This window comes from Ranitomeya variabilis, chromosome 4, assembly GCF_051348905.1.
Source record: "Ranitomeya variabilis isolate aRanVar5 chromosome 4, aRanVar5.hap1, whole genome shotgun sequence".
In the NCBI taxonomy this organism is placed as follows: Eukaryota; Metazoa; Chordata; class Amphibia; order Anura; family Dendrobatidae; genus Ranitomeya; species Ranitomeya variabilis.
The window spans coordinates 269,139,490-269,153,291 of NC_135235.1; the positions used below are offsets into that span (position 1 = coordinate 269,139,490).

Sequence of the window (13,802 nt, forward strand, 5' to 3'; positions counted from 1 at the left end):
GAATTGCAGGCTTGCTATGAGTGCCGAGCACACGGTGGTGCTCATAGGAATGTGCCATCAACAACCATAGAGGTCTCGAGGAGACCTCTGGTTGTGATGGCAACGCACCGATGACCCTCGATCATGTGACGGGGGTCAGCGGTGCGAGTACTTCCGGCCACGTGGCCGGGAGCGCTAATTAAATGCCGCTGTCAGAGTTTGACAGCGGCATTTAACTAGTTAATGGGCAGGGGCGGATCGCGATTCCACTCGCGCCCATTGCGTGCACATATCAGTTGTTGAAAACAGCTGACATGTCGCGGCTTTGAGGTGGGCTTACCGCCGGAGCCCACCTCAAAGCGAGGGATACTGTCAGCTGACGTACTATTCCGTCAGCTTGCAGAAAGGGGTTAAGGAGTCGGTAAGGTACAAGAAAGGGCCGTGATGCCCATACACGGCCATTGTTCCAGGCAAATGGTGTACTCCAGAGTCCGAATTGATGGGGGTTGACCGGCCATGATCTCTTCAGCCATTATTTTGGTATATTTTTTTGGTTTCTCTCTTTCCAGATCTGACACAGTTCTGATGTCTTCTAAGGAACAGTTCACGACTCCCGTCCTTCCCGAACACTTCCTCCGCTCAGCCTCCTTACTGACTCCATTTGCAAGTATAAAACATAATCATCTTTGTGTCCCAGAGCGGCGGCAGACTACAGATATCACAGCAATGAGTGGATGGGCAGAGAGACGTCTGTCACTGAGATAATATTTGCACATTAATAATGCACGGCCTCTATTCTACCGTCTGGACTAATTTGGATGTTATTTATCCTCGGTGTCGACGTGATTTCAGAGTGGAGTCTCACATAATTCACAATCCACCATTGAATTCACAATATTTTAATTCTTTTAAACATGGCTTGCAGAAAACTAACATCTGACAGCTCCTCTGCATATGGGGGACCCTAGACATGTGAGGGGTATGTCATTAACTGGTTTCTAAATGTGGCATCGAATATAAGAATAGAAATTGCATATTTTTTATATATTTTTGAGAATGGATTATTTTACTTTACTCATGGTATCAAATGTTCAAGACATTGCAACAAATTCTAAACAAGGCAGCATTAAAATCTTTGTTTTTTTCTACTTTAAAGGGGATTCATCACTTGCGATAAATATGCAATATTTTTACCTGGTGTAAATGCCACTGTTCTCCTGAATCCGGTGCTGTTTTTCTTTTGTTCCTGCGCCTCTTTGTTCATGAGATATATATACATTTTCTCTGTATACATATCTAGCCTGTAAAATAAGTGGGCGGGGTACTCGGCTCTTCTCTGTGGGCGTCGTCTTGAGGACCATGCCCTGTTAGCTAAAAAGGCTAGATTAATAAACAGGTCATATCTCAGGAACGGAGAGGAGCAGGAACAAAAGAAAAATGTCGCCGGATTCCGGAGAACAGCGGCATTTACACCAGGTTAAAAAGTTACAGATATGTGACAAGTGACCGATCCTCTTTAAAGAGATAGTATAACACATAGTAAAGTCAACTTTCACCAATTTCCCAAATTACAAGAAAGATATCAACCCTCTTGTTGTGACATGTTGTCCTTGTAGCTGACATTTCAACACAATAGTATATGAATAAAAAACTATAAAAAAATTAAAACATAATGATTCAATATTTTAGCATCATTTCACCCAGGAATCTTTCTTTAACGCTCTGTTTGATAATGTGTCAGTCAATAATTTTACAAAATTAACTAATCTTCTTGCCTATTCAGCATCACAGTGTCAGATGCAAACAGTCCCTGTGCTTTAACATAACTTGATACCATTTGATAGGTAAAGGGATAAATAAACAGTCTACAAATAATTTATCTAAAAATGATGTTGTCTTACTCCCAAAAAATAAGTCCTAGTGCTGGGCACTAGATGTCTTGTTTCCTCTTCACTCTCTCGAAATAAAGATGCCAAAATGGATCACAGGAAGTCGGGTTTTTGTCACTTTACAGAAAGTGGGAGTGGATTTTTACTTCTCTACAGGAAGTGGGAGTGGATTTTTACTTCTCTACAGGAAGTGGGAGTGAATTTTTACTTCTCTACAGGAGGCACGAGTGGATTTTTACTTCTCCATATGAAGTGGTAGAGGATTTTTACTTCTCTACAGGAAGCTTGAGTGGATTATTACTTCTCTATAGAAAGTGGGAGATGATTTTTACTTCTCTACAGGAAGTTGGAAAAAAAATTTTACTTCTCTACAGGAAGTTGGGAAAAAAATGTACTTCTCTACAGGAAGTGGGAGTGGATTTCTACTTCTCTACGGGAAGTTGGAAAAAAAATTACTTCTCTACAGGAGATGGGAGCTGATTTTTACTTCTTTACAGGATGATTTGGCAGAGCTTTTTTTCTCCTGCTCTTCTGTCTGCAAACAGGCCTAACAGAGAGCTTGGCTTTCCATTCAGGGCAGGGAAACTGATAACAAAACCAATGCATGCTGGGAAGTGAATGAAGGGAAGGTCCAACTCATATAGTGCTGGCGAAATGTTTATAAAGAGAAACTGGCTACTGAAAAGGAAGGAATGGCAAGATATAGAGTATGAGAATCAGGACAGTAACAGGCCATATTTAACTGGTATGTACCAAAAAGGCAGTTTTAACATTTTGTGAGGGAGGAGGGCTATGCTATACAACAAGCTTTGTGTTAAAGGACAGGTGAGTTTAAAATGGATCTACCATCTACTTAAGCTTAGTTCACACCATGTTTGAGTCATCTGCTTGACATATAGATGCCCCAGTTACAGTGGAAAACTGCAAAATAATAATATAAAAGAAAGTATTGTACTCAAGAAGAATTCCGAAACATAATCCACACAGAAGGAAAAGACCCCAGAGTAAATACCTTATGTCTATAGGAAAATAAAATAGACAGTGAAAATCACTTCAATAAGCTTTAATGTCAGGATGCTCCATTGCCGGCACCATGAGTGGGCAGTCATGAGGCCACAAGTATGCAATATGCATATTTCCGACCACATTCCGAGTAGAGGCTGCACACGTCTAGTCGGCATGTGACCACTTATATGCAAATCGCATACAAACAAAAATAGCAATTCTGGAGTTCTGATTTTTTCTTTTCACCATATGTCTTAAATAATTTTATATGTTGATAGATCAGACTTGTGGACCTGGCGGTGCCGAATAATTTTATTTATTTTTATTTTTTTTCAGTTTTGATTTGGGAAAAAAAACAAGTGATTCAAACTTTTCTCGAAAACTTTTTTAATACTTTACTTTTTCTTTTCTAAGTGGACTTGAACCATCAGTTGATCCAGTGCTGCGATGTGTAGTGAAAATCATGGTCTACTATGATGCATTGTTCATTTCGGACTGAAAGGCTCCGGTCGTAAAGAGTTACTCTTCAGTGCTGCGGTCTCGGAATTGTGGATTAGTCGTGTAGGTGAGGTGGGAAAACTGCTGGATGTTTGCACAATTCGCCATGGCTGCTAACACTGAAACAAGACGGAGTTGTGCCACAGTGCCAGTGTGGCGGGTAGGCCAGATGATCTGTCTGGGAGGATGAGAGCTGCCAGGGGGCCTTATTATATATTTATTGCCTAAGCTTTTACTACTGATGGCTTCATTCTGACTGCTGGATGTAGCCCTGATGTTTCATGCCTGCAATACTCTGCGGGCGACATGTTTACATAAGCAGTCGTAAGAAGGAGGATTCTCCTAATCTTCTCTGATAATGTTTACCTTGCAAAGGGCAGGAAATGCTACAGGGAGTACTAGGAAAATGTTGTATTTAGACATAAAGTCAGGACAAATTCCTCCCTTGCCTGCGGAGTTTAGTATTGTCGGCTCCACTGTTCGGCATTTTTGTGACACGCGGGCAGACGGATGAATGCCGGGACCTCGGGTAACAGGATGGCAAATATGGAGGAACACGAAAAGACTAATGTTAAAATCAGATGGGCGAATGGAACACCTGCATGTACATAGATTAAGAGGAGCAGAAGGAAGAAGTCTGGGGATGTTGTGTCACGGAGCATCAAATCAGCGGACACTACCTGTCTGCATTCGTAGACTCCGGGGCCGCTCTAATGTTTCTGGCACAGTCATAGATGTGCTGTGCTGTGTATGTCGTAGGCTTGTCGTGTGCACATTTGGTACTGTACCATGTATGTTCTGGACTGGACATATCCTTGGCCGCACAGGGGCCCACTACTACCTCCAAAGCAGGTAGAATTGTACATTATGAGGAGCTATTGGACTGGAAAGGGCCCACATACTGTTGTTTCACAGGGGCCCAAGAGGTAAGGGGGCCACTACCCCTCCAAAGCAGGTAGAATTGTATATTATGAGGAGCTAGTTGACTGGAAAGGGCCCATATACTGTTCTTGCACAGGGGCCCAAGAGGTAAGGGGGCCACTACCCCCTCCAAAGCAGGTAGAATTGTATATTATGAGGAGCTAGTGGACTGGAAAGGACCCATATACTGTTCTTTCACAGGGTCACAAGAGGTAAGGGGGCCACTGCCACCTCCAAAGCAGGTATAATTGTACATTATGATGAGTTATTGAACTGCAGTGGGCCCATATACTGTTCTTCCACAAGGGCCCACAGCACTGCTATATGATGTCCTCTATGCTGCTGTTTCTAATCATATGCTACATAGAAAAAATTAGAGCAGGAATCCCTCATGTCAGTGTGTGCTGTATATGAGAGATATCATAGCAGCTAGTCTGCACCCACTAGCTAAGAGACAGCTGAAAATTATAATAGATCCTGCAAAGGGAAAACTAAAAACAAAAATGCAAGCCATAAATTATATAATGGCCAACAATTATGTTATTTATCATGTATACACACAGACAGTGCTGCTGCAACATATATTAAGTCTTTTATCTCACTCTGATCTGGATTCACAGCTGCACTGCTCAGTACTGCTGTATAATGATATCCATGCTGCTGCTGATTTTGAATATGTAAATGCAGAGACAAGAGAGCAGGAATCTCTCACGGCTGAGTTTGCTGTGCATAGGAGACATCAATCATAACAAGTAGTCTACATCATCTTGCTCAGAGACAAGTGAAAATTATAATTCACCCTGCAGAGGGGAAAACTAAACAAATGCAGGATATAAATACTACAATGGCCAAAAATAATGTTTTCCTTGTGTACACACACAGTCAGTGCTGATACTACTTATATTATGTGTTCCATCTCACCCCAGTGCTGGATTCACACTGCTGCTGTTGAGTTCTAGTTAATTTTATCTTATCCCAGAGCTGGAATCACAACTACACTTCTCAGTACTGCTGTATGATGTCTTCCATGCTGTGGCTGCTGTTGATTTCTAAGTAAGTGATTTATTAGGGGGGAGGAAAGTAAAGAAATGCAGGATACAAGTCATGTACACACACACAACAGCTTAGTCTAAGTCATCTGAAACAACAGGTCATTTTTAGCTATACACCCGGATGCTGTTTTTCGTATTAGTTACCGTTGCAGAATGTATCTTGCAGATTAGTCATTTCTTTCTTTACCAGTGACACAGTAATCTATTGCATACGTTCCTACCTCAGCCCAGTGATAACACACAGCTCAATGATTACTTGATAATTTCACCCTTTTCAGCACGCAGAGCCCATATATACATAAATATTCACGACCGTGAGTAACCGGACTCATTTGGTAGCTAAATCGTTGCTAATCTGATGACATCATTTTTTATTAGGTTTTCTCATTAACCCCTCATGTCCTGGGCTCCAGCTCATCATCTTACACTATTTGGAACATCTGCCTCTGATTAAGAAGCGTCCAGCGGCAGGATAACGATCACAGCGTTTAATTACTGCTTAAAAAACCCCGTAATTTGCTCTTGTTTTAATTAGCAACGCTGGTTTGTGCGCGAGCAACGCGGCCCCGATAAATATGCTGCAAATTGATTCGCCGCTCACGGTGAATGCTAATTAGTCCGTGTACCCTGCGGATGCGGCAATTATTAAATACAGACACAACAAGCGCACAGTTTAATGAGCTCGCTATATAACGAGCTCGCAGAGAGCAGCCAGCTCGCAATCTCAGAGGTGGGATTTATGAAGGATTCGTGAGATCACAAGATGACGAACTTTGCATCACAAACTTTGGTTCCATTTGCATTCTTTTTTTTTCTTATAGCATTCACTGATTTTTTTTGCACCAAATTATTTAAAATGGCGCACATGGTTTTCAGCAGAAAAAAAACACTTTTTGGTGCAAAAAAAAAGTCTGTCCCAATAGCTTAAAAGTTCTGCAAATTTTTCAGCGAAACTTAAATTACTCCATGGGGAGATTGGAATATATTTTTGTAAAAACTTTTGCTACTTTTGAAAAGTCGCAACTGATGAACTAGCCGAAAATAGCTAAAAACCTCAAACAGCGCCCACTGTGGCGAACATAAGAAAGGACGAGCAAACTTTAAAAAAGGTGCAAATTAATAGAAAGATACAAATGAAACAACGAACAAAAGGCACAAGTGCAATAGTGATTACATCTCATAGTGTTTCTCGATATATCAGTGTCGGGGCTTTATCAAGTTTTGTAAAGTAAGATAAATTTCTGTAAAAAAAAATAACAACATCTACCCTTATTTAACTGTTTACTTTCAGCATTTTGTACTGTTTTTTCATCCACTGAAAGCAATGAGAAAAAAGAAAAACGTTGCCAAAAAATGCAGCTGTGTTTGTTTTGCAGCGTTTTCACTGTGTTTGAAAAGCGTTTTTGGTGAATAAAACTTTGTTAAACACACATCTAATACACGCCCCAAAAAACACTTGAAAAAAAGCAACAAAAACGCTTTAAAAAAGAATGCAGCCAAAACACTGGGTGCGAACATAGCTTTAAAGAGAATCTGTCGCCAGGTTTTTAACACCTAATCTGAGAGCAGCATAATTTAGGGACAAATACCTTGATTCCAATGATGTGTTACCAACATTTTCTGCTGTATAAAGTTCCTTGAGTGAAAAAAAAAACTGAAAAGAAATCTGAAAAAATAAAAATGCTTGAAATCTCCTATGAACAGCAATGTGGATTTCCTACGCAAATGAATTGGAAGAGTTTTTCAAAACTTTAAATATAAATTAAAGAAACTCCTAAAAAAAAAACCATGTGTATGCACCGATTCATCATTGCTTTCGTGCAATTTTTTGTCTTGTTTTGTGTGTTTTCTTTTCATTTTGCACTTTTTTTATGTAACAGTCTATTTTTTTTGTTTGCCATTGTTAGTGGGCTATAATTTGTATAGATGTTTGAAGACCTCTTCACACGTCTGTGTCTCCAGTACGTGTGGTGACAGTTTTCACATGTACTGGATACACACTCGTAGACCCATTCAAGTGAATGGGTTTGTGAAAATGTCAGTGTGTTTCCACGGGCTGTGTGTCCATGTGCAAAATACGCTGACATGTTGGTCTTTAATAAGCAGCATGGGCCTCAAAACATTCCTCACACATGCACACCGATGACAGCCAGATCACATCCATGTGTCTCATCAGTGCGACATGTACTGGCACCTGGGAAAAAGTGGCACAGTTCATGCTGTTCGCAGGCGTCAGGTGCTGAAGGCAAGAGGGATCATTGTCGCCTGGTCTCCCTGAGATCAGCGCCACCAGGTGACATTGATAAGAGTTGTATTCAGCACAAGAAAAAGTGGTGGCGGCTCCAGTGTAATGTTCAAAACCACCAGAGGGAAAGCCGACCTCTGGGGACTGATGTTAGTAATCTGGGAAAGGGGACATAATCCCAAAAGGTTCAGAGGCTTATAGTAACGGCTCACAGCTGTTTGCTTAGCCATTAATGGTTAGTTTACGGGGGACCCCAGAAAAAAAACAATGACTATAAATTCTAACCAGCAAAGGCTAAACAGACAGCTGCAAGCTGATATTAATAGCCTGGGAATGGGTGAGGGATATTGGCCCCCCTGCCATGCTAATATCATCAGCCCTCAGGCGCCCCAAGAGATGGCACATCCATAAGATATGCCAAATCTGGTGCTTAGCACCAGCTCTTCTTACTTGGTGCGTTGGCAACTGGGGTAAAAGGGTTGGGGTTGATGTCATCTTTGTATTGTCAGGTGACATCAAGCCCAGAGGTTAGTAATGGAGAGGCATCTATAAGATGCACCCATTACTAACCCCTTAGTCATATTGTAAAAGAAAACAAAAAACAGCCAGAATGAAGTTTAATTGAAAGAAAGACACAAACTCCTTTTTTTTTAACATAAACACTTTCCACCCTTTTTTACCCATTGATTACTGTAAATAATAATAAAACAATAAAAAACATTCCTCACCTCACAAAATTCTCACAGTGCTAGCAACGATATAATGAAGGTTACCGCAATTCATCAGCCGAATCACACTGAACTGAGAGTGGGAACAGCTGACAGTGACTGACGGTAACCTCTCTGTTGTTACCACTTGTCACTGAAGCTGCCACCTAAGCTCAGCTCAGTGTTTTTTACAACATGACTATGGGGTTAGTAATGGGGGCGTCTTATAGACGCCTTTCCATTACTAACCCCTGGACTTGATGTCAGCTACCATAAAACAGCTTACATCAACCCCAACTCTATTACCCCACTTGCTACTGCACCAGGGCTAGAGGCAACAGCTAGGCTAGCTAAGCCCCAGATCTTATGGATGCGCAATTTTTGGATCAGCTGTCGACTGATGTTCTTAGCCTGGGAGGAGGGCCAATATCTCTTGTCCCTTCCTAGGCTATTAATATAAGCCCACAGATGTCTGTTTAGCCTTTGCTGGTTAGAATTTATTGGGGAACCCGACGCCATTTTTTTTTCTGGGGTCCACAGTAAACTAACCACTAATGGCCAAGTAAACAATTGTGAGCTGTTATTAATAATCTGGGAACTTTTGGGGATATTGTCACCTTTCCCAGATTAGTAACATCAGCCCCCAGCCATGGGCTTTCCCTCTGCTGGTTTTGAAAATTACGCTGGAGCCCACGCCATTTGTTTTCAAATCATTTATTTTACACACGATCTACACAGCGGGTGCTTAATACTTAATACAACTCCCATCATTGTCACCTGGTCACGCTAATCTCGAGGAGACCAGGCGGCAATGATCCAAGCTGCTTTCAACACCTTGGACCTGGGAACAGCGCAAACTGTACTGCTTTTCCCAGGTGCTGGTACGTGTCACACTGATGTGGCACAAGGACAGCACACGGATGCCACACGGATGTAACACATGGACACACAGACACGGATAGTTATGGTACCGGTTTTTCCAGTACCGGAAATATCAGGACATGTGAAAGAGAATTTAGACTGACTGTCAGGCCGGTTTCACACGTCAATGGCTCCGGTACGTGTGGTGACAGTTTTCTCACATACTGGAGACACTGACACACGTAGACCCATTCAAATGAATGGGTCTATACACATGTCTCCGTGTTTTCACGGACCGTGTGTCCGTATGCAAAACACGGAGACATGTCCGTTTTTCTCCGGCAGCACGGTCTGCAAAGCGTCCCGCACACATGCACATGGAGAACAGTGCACGTACCGCCCACAGGAGAAACAGTGCTACAGTAAGCGCTGTCCCCCCTGCTTGTGGTGCTGAAGGCGGTATTCATCCCTTCTGTCCTGCTCGGCTGAAAGCAGCGCTTGCAGAACAGAAGAGATGAAAAATGACGTTTTGCTTTTTTTCTTTAAAAATAAAGTTTGGGGGTCACCTCCCGCCTCCCACCCCTCCCCATCCCCTGTGCGCCCGCCCGCTTGCAGAGAAATACTTATCCAGCTCCCGCGATGCCTCCTCTCTGCGCCGGCTGCTTGTCCTGTGTGAGCGGTCACGTGGTACCGCTCATTACAGTGATGAATATGCGGCTCCACCTCCCATAGGGGTGGAGCCACATATTCATCCCTGTAATGAGCGGTACCACGTGACCGCTCATACAGGACAAGCTGCGGCGCTGAGAGGCGGCATCGTGGGAGCTGGGTGAGTATTTTAATGCAAACGGGCAGGCGCACAGGGGGTGGGAGGCGGGAGGTGACCCCGAACTTTATTTTTAACAAAAAAAATATAAAAAAACATTGATTTTTCATTCCTTCTCTCCAGCGAACGCTGCTGGGGAGAAGGAATGAATGCCGGCTTCAGCTTAACTCTAGCGCTGTCTCCTGCGCGGTCCGTGTGGTCCTCAGTCGGCACACGGGCAGCACACGGCTGCCGCACATGTGCCACACTGATGTGCCACGTGAGCACACGGACACAAGGACACAGATAACTCTGATACCTATTTTTCCAGTACCAGAATTATCTGGACGTGTGAGACTGGCCTCAAAGTGACTTTATGTGTACCATACATTTTTTGCGCAATTGTTGCAACTTTTGTTTCAACAAAACGTCGGAAAATTGTTTAAAGACAAGAATAAAGTTGATATTTGACTTTGCAAAAAAATAATGAACGCCTTTTCACCATTTTGAAAAATGTGGTGCACAACGCAAGACAAAAAGAATCCACACAGTTTGGGCATTATTGATTTGCAGTTCAACCTAAATTCTAAGAGCAGGAAAGAAAAATATGGAGTACACCATTCAGATGCTGGGGAAAGAGGTGGTAAACCAAGACCTCCATAGCTCTGTTAATGGAGAAGTGCCAGCATGTGTGATGGAGGATAATGAACAACACAAGCTGGTGCTGGAAGAAGGAATGGAGGACTGATGGCCAGGAGAGAGCCACAGAAGTGGTAAGAAGTATCAAAAAGGAGAATAAAACTTCTATGACTGTTTTAAATTCCACTTTGAATTGGACATCAAATAATTAATTGAAGTGTTGTTTAACTGCCTATTTTCTGGTTATCTTGATGACAACTTTTGTCTTTTGAGCAAAGTCTATGGGTTTCTGCATAAAAGTGTTTTGTAAAGTTTTTTTGGCTTGCATCCTCTCTACAAATCCTCCTCAAACATTCTTTGAGAAGCCTTTCAATTAATTTCTATGGGAATTTTAATTTTTTTATTCCCCACATCAGGTTTTGAAAAATGCCTGGTGGAAAAACAAGAAAGTGGATCCTGATTTTATGCAAAAGGCTACAAAGAAAGAGTCAGGAAATAGAAAAACTTCTCCATAAACTCTCTAAAACACGAGTTTCATGATGCGATTTCCGCTTGTGAAACTTGCGATTTCTGAATGTTATAAAACGCCACGTGCACGTAGCTTCTATGTTTTATGTAAGCGTTGTATTAGAAGTATAGACGCCGGGAGTGTTATGATTCGGATCTGCAGCTGGAGATTCTTGGATTTGTTTGTGGAATCCTCTGTATATCTCCAAATTGTAACAAAGGTACTAAGGGCATGCTCTCACTGTTTTGTTTTGTTTTGTTTTGGAGGGGGCGGGGTTGAGTTTTTTGAGTGGAAATTTGTAAATTATAGATTTTGAGGAGGATTTCAGGAGCTTCGGCTGAAAAAAAACGCTTTAAAGAAAATGTATGAAAACACCATGAGGCTATTTGTAGATTATTCTGCATCAAAAATCAGAGTTTTAGAATTTAAAACACTGCTTAAAATACACAATTTTTACTTCTTTTTTTTGTTGTTTTTACATTCACATTTTTTTCCCCATTTATTTGAATGGATTAAACACACTAAATGCTGCAGATCTTAAAAAAAAAAAAAAAAAAAAAAAAATGTTTTGATGACAGTACTCCACAAGAAGTAAAATAAGCATTTTTTTCCTTTAAAAAAAAAAAAAAAATCCGGAATCTCTATGTTCACACATTCAGTATTTCACATCAGAATTTGTAAGCCAAAACCAGGAGTGGGTGATAAATAAAGAAGTGGTGACGTGTTTTTATTATACTTTTTCCTCTGATTGTTCCACTCCTGCTTTTGGATTGCAAATACTGAACGTGGCTTACTTTGCTCTATTGATGCATAGCAGAGACAGCTGTCACTTAGTGTTTTACTATGTATGTAGTGGTAACTAATACCTAGCCGGCCTGTGCTTGTGTGACTGAAAGCCAGAGGCTTCCGGGCTGGTAGTGCAGTGTCGGCACAGTTTTAGAACGCCATTATGCTGCAGATTAAACCCATATATTCTAGTTACGGTAAAAGCATTTTTTTTTTACATAACGGGTTGCCTTTAATTTAAAACATGACACGCCAAAAAAGAGATGAAAAATCACAACATGAAAAAAACAATAAAAGTGCATGCCAAAAAAAGGAAAAATAAAAAAAGTAACCTAATGGCGGCAGAAATTCTGCAACATCAAATACTCATCGTGGGAACATAGCCTTAAATATCAGTTTTTGGTCACCCCTAATAGAAGTATGGAGTTTAAAAGCATTGCAGTCAGGACCAGTAATTTTTTTTTTTGCGACTCCCCTGCATACAGACCACCTTCACCAATGTTACACAAAGTCAATGCTCAAAAAAAAAAAAGTTTGCAAGTTGAATTGTTTCCCTGATAACTTTCTAGCAAAATGCCTTGATGGAAATTGCTGTCATTTCGGACATAATTGCTGGGAATTTTCAGCGGAATTTTTTATTTTTTTCCCCTAAGAAGAACATGAAATGTAGTGAGGTCTATCTGGTTCAAATTCTCTCCTTGTCCACCCAAAAGCAAACTCATATTAGGAGCTAAACGGCTGTGAACGCAGACAGCCTGATCTGCATAATGAGACGGTGAGAGCCCGCGCCTCCTGTATTTCTCTGCCGATTTAAGTCCTAATTTTATTTAGCTTGAGAAGGGCACGTCAGTCACTTATAAAGAAGAGAAAACTATTTCCCTGCAAATAAAACGAGATTTCTTCCCTGCTAAGTGGCTGCGGACAGGTCTGAAATACAAACATTTTTTCATTAGGCTCCACAAGATAAAGCCTCCAAACGCCAGAAATAAAATATTTAATTTATAAATATAAAATATAAATATATTCTGATTGCACAGGGGAAAATACAAAGGCAAAAAAGTGAGATTTGCCATGTCACATTTAGTAGTTTGGGAGGAAAATTGGAAAGTCGCTGGTCAGAAAAGATGATTTTCGAAAAAATAAAGAATTTTAGCAACTTCAGAAGTTAGATATTATTGCATATTTGCAACAAACTGAACATTACCGTAGATTAAAACCTCATTCAGATGTCCAATTTTTGCATACAAGTGCTGTCCATTTTTTTTCATGGATGGCACACGTACCTGTGATAGTTTATGGAGCCATTTACGTGTCCGATACTTTTAATTTTTTCCTCGGACTGAGTGATCTACAGAAATCAGAGACATGTCCGTTTTGGAGACGAGGGTCGGATCAAAATCGGCAATGCAAGTCAATGGGTCAATGGGAAAAAAAAAATGAATATCTGAATAAGACCTAAGGGTGTAATCAAATCTTCAAAAATGAGCATCTCTCTTCGGCACGCCCCTGCCCCCTAGACTACGACCACAAAAAGCTGAGTGGAGTATTCAGATGTGCACGCGCCCTCCCGCTCTGGTCAGAGTCTAGCGCACTGGGAAGGATAGCCGAATTCTTTGTTTGGCGATCATCGCAACAGTCCGCAAGACAATGGAATGGGCTTCATTCTCGGCGATCATCGCAGGAGTCCACGAGACAATGGAATGGGCTTCATTCTTGGCAATCATCGCAGGAGTCCACGAGACAATGGAATGGGCTTCATTCTCGGCGATCATCGCAAGAATCCACGAGACAATGGAATGGGCTTCATTCTCGGTGATTATCGCAGGAGTCCACGAGACAATGGAATGGGCTTCATTCTCAGTGATCATCGCAGGAGTCCATGAGACAATGGAATGGGCTTCATTGAC

At 41.5% G+C, this 13,802-nt stretch overlaps 1 protein-coding gene across 4 annotated transcripts in view; it reads left to right on the plus strand.

The window, feature by feature from the left end:
* The first annotated feature begins 10,615 nt into the window (after positions 1–10,615).
* LOC143764359 (uncharacterized) overlaps positions 10,616–13,802 on the plus strand; it is a 192,350-nt gene continuing 189,163 nt past the window's right edge. For 2 of the 4 annotated variants that reach the window (XM_077249839.1, XM_077249840.1), the window contains exon 1: positions 10,630–10,735. Coding sequence is in view for 1 of the 4 variants with exons in the window: in XM_077249838.1 (XP_077105953.1) it covers positions 10,710–10,735 (26 nt within the window). In the remaining 3 variants the exon portion in view is untranslated. Of the gene's footprint in view, positions 10,736–13,802 lie in introns of all 4 variants that reach the window. The other 2 variants (XM_077249838.1, XM_077249841.1) reach the window with 2 other exon arrangements.